This window comes from Triticum aestivum, chromosome 2D, assembly GCF_018294505.1.
Source record: "Triticum aestivum cultivar Chinese Spring chromosome 2D, IWGSC CS RefSeq v2.1, whole genome shotgun sequence".
Classification (NCBI taxonomy): Eukaryota; Viridiplantae; Streptophyta; class Magnoliopsida; order Poales; family Poaceae; genus Triticum; species Triticum aestivum.
In genome coordinates, this window is record NC_057799.1 from 520303682 (window position 1) to 520307107 (window position 3426).

General features: G+C 49.6%; 1 protein-coding gene across 1 annotated transcript; it reads left to right on the top strand.

Annotated features, from left to right (window-relative positions):
• The first annotated feature begins 282 nt into the window (after positions 1 to 282).
• Positions 283 to 1435, top strand: LOC123049748 (GDSL esterase/lipase At1g33811-like). The gene is made up of 4 exons (XM_044472630.1): positions 283 to 360; positions 453 to 674; positions 809 to 1085; positions 1167 to 1435. The coding sequence occupies exons 1-4, from the start codon at positions 298 to 300 to the stop codon at positions 1382 to 1384; spliced, it is 780 nt and encodes a 259-aa protein (XP_044328565.1). The 5' UTR covers positions 283 to 297; the 3' UTR covers positions 1385 to 1435.
• The last annotated feature ends 1991 nt before the right edge of the window (positions 1436 to 3426 follow it).

Here is a 3426-nt window from a genome sequence, read left to right on the forward strand (position 1 = left end):
TTCAAAAAAATAACCCAAAGCACTAAACGCTATGCTCAAAGCTATATTAACGACTGAGCTAACAAAAAATCTTGGCATTAAACGACCCACACAACCAATTTTTTTTTAACATTGTGGTACATTCACTATTGGCGAAGTAATGATGCAGGACAACCGAGTTGACCAGCTTGTTGTATATGTACATATGTATATACCATAATATAGGGACTGTCTATTTGACGTGCAGCTCAATTACTTGGATTCAAAGAGAGCCCACCCGCTTTCCTCTCCCTCCCGGCCGGGGGCATCATTCCACATATGAAAGACGGCATCAACTTTGCATCGGGAGGGTCAGGGCTGCAGAACCAAACGGGCGATCATGTACGCACACCGTCTAGACTTTGTTTGGCCCCAACTAAATGGCTCGATTTCTGCATTAGTAACCAGGTAAGAGGTTGGCTTCCTCTGTGCAGTGCGGAGGAGTCTACAGCATGGCCGACCAACTGGAGGAGTTCAAGTTGGTCGTCATGATGATGGGGAACGGCTCGTACGACCTCATCTCCAGATCACTCTTCTTCATCAGCGTCGGCAGCAACGACCTGTTCGAGTACGCCGATGCCAAGAACCCGCCCCCTAACCGCAACGACACCGCCTTCCTGAAATGCCTCGTCGACTCTTACAGGACCTACCTGCAGGTGTGACCGCATGTTTTCCATATATATTCCCCCGAACTAAATCAGCGACAATTAATATGGTTTGGGGGAGCAGGTGCTATATATCTGGCGCTTCTGGTCAGAACCCCGTAATCAGGGACGTTGTTTTGTTGCAGGAGTTGTATGCGCTCGGGGCGAGAAAGTTCAGCATCGTCAGCCCATCGCTGGTGGGGTGCTGCCCGTCGCAGAGGGCGGCCGCGCTGGAACATCACAATGACTTCGACGAGTTCCACTGCTTCCGCCCGGCGAACAACCTCTCCAAGCAACTCTACACTTTGCTAGCCTCGACGCTCCAGGACCTCGGCGGTGATCTGGACGACATGCACTACTCCATCTGCGACTCGGCAGGGATGGCCGAGGCGGTCTTCGCAACCGGCGGCGCAAAAGGCCACAGTATGTCAGCAACAGCCTTTTTTAATGCGGTAACTTGTGGGGATATTTATTTTAATAACGTGGTGTTACCTTTTCTGGCAGACCTGGTGGTGGACACGGCCTGCTGCGCCGGCCCAGGGCCGTTCGGGGTGGGCCTGTGCAACACCTCCGCCACGCTATGCCCCAGCCGCGCCGACTTCCTGTTCTGGGACAGCTTCCACCCGACGGAGTATGCGTCGGGCTTGGCCGCGTCCGCGCTCTTCAACGACCCCGGTGAATTCGTCCGCCCGATCAACGTGGGGCAGCTGGTGGCACTGTAGTGTGGAGAACCGCGAGCGATCTATCTGCCCGTGCTCGGGCGACGGACGACTTGGTACTATCGACTACGGAATAAGTAGTGGTGTGGGACTACAAAGACTCTTTTTTTGATGATGAAGGGAGGACTACAAAGACTCAGGGTCTGGAGTTTGATTGGGAGATGGGTATAGACTATAGAGGGATTGTTGTCCACGTCCAAGAATTTGGTAATGCCGGCGTGCTTGTTGTCATCCGAGATCATTCTGGATGTAGGATTTGTTTCCACTTTATTCACAAGTGTTTTTTTTTCTAACACAAGACATACGCACGGTTTGCACGTATGATTGCGATTGGCAAGAGCGACGAGCAATTTGACTATTTGAAGTATACTAGGACAATGTCCGTTGTGCGTTGCAACGGGACACAACTATTCTACTCCCTTCATCTCTAAATAAGTATCTCAAATTTGTACTAATTTTAGTGTAAGGTTGTACTAAACTCGAGGCACGTATTTTGGGACGAAGGGAGTAGTATGTTAGCTTGTGAGTTACCTCCGCATATTAGTATGAGTGTGTAAATAAATTTTTTTATCAAATCTTGCATGTGATTTAGAAATTGGTTCGAAAGGTAAGTAAATTAAGATGATTGGGTGAAAGGGTGATGGGAAGAAAAAAATAAAAGATGGAATACTATATTCTTTTTAAGTACTCCCTTCGTCTCAAATTAAGTGTCTTTGATTTAGTGCAACTTTAAGGAGTTAAATGCACAGAACCACCACATTCACATCACGTTTAGCGAAAACCATCACTTTACAATTCGTAGCAGAACGCACCGAACGCTATCGTTGACAGTGGCAAAAAGACACTGACCAAAATTTGAGTCACGTTATGACGTGGCAAATCGCTCACGTAACAATGAGATACAAAACGTTGACTAACAAACGTTTGGATTCAATGTTGAGCCACCACGCAAAAAGGATTGAATGTTGGGCCTGCCCGGCAGCCCTCTCTCCTCCTTATCCCTCCTCCCCAGGAGAGACGCTCGCGCCGCACAACCACTCGACCGACGCACCATCGTCGGCGAGCCCCTCCACCATGATCGACCTCCCTCCTCCTCTCTCTCCTCCGGTCGCATTCGACCCCTCCCCCTTTTCTCTCCTCCACCTTCCACCTCCCATGCGAGCCAGCTCCTCTCCAATGCGGGGAGCATGTCCGGCGAGATCCAGGGTAGGTAGGGGCCTTCAGCCCCGCCGCCGCGAGGGTCTGCGCCAGTCTATGAGACGGCAGTGGCCAACCGTGACCTATCGGCGCACGAGGCCGCGTGCTCGTGGGTGGGAGGTGAGCCTCCGGGAGGATCCCAGAACCTGGAGTGACCAGGAGCAGTTCAGCTCGACCGTCACCACAGGGGGAGATCTCTAGTGGTGGGAGGCGGTGCAGGAGCTGTTGGGAAACATAGTAAAAAAATCGCCCTACGACCACCTAGGAACAATATGAAGATGCATAACGGGTTTGGATCAACGATCATTACCGACTCCGAGAGTGCAACAGAAGTAGACGAGTCGGTGTAGATCGTACCTGGAGTCCCTCGAATGTTGATGTCGATCCCGCGAACCATCCTCGAACGGAAGACCGAAAGCACGGCCTCTCTACTTGGTTGCAAGCGTACGGTCTTCATGATCCGGCAGTGCTCCGCCGTCCAGAGCTAATCATTGCTGGAAAATTAGAGGGAGGAGATTAGAACCACATGGGGCTTCTAATTATGAGGATAAGAGGTGGCTAGGGCTGATGACCCACAAGTATAGGGGATCTATTGAAGGAAATATGCCCTAGGGGCAATAATAAAGTTGTTATTTATATTTCCTTATATCATGATAAATGTTTATTATTCATGCTAGAATTGTATTAAACCGGAAACTTAGTACATGTGTGAATATATAGACAAACTAAGTGTCACTAGTATGCCTCTACTTGACTAGCTCGTTGAATCAAAGATGGTTAAGTTTCCTAGCCATAGACATGAGTTGTCATTTGATTAACGGGATCACATCATTAGAGAATGATGTGAT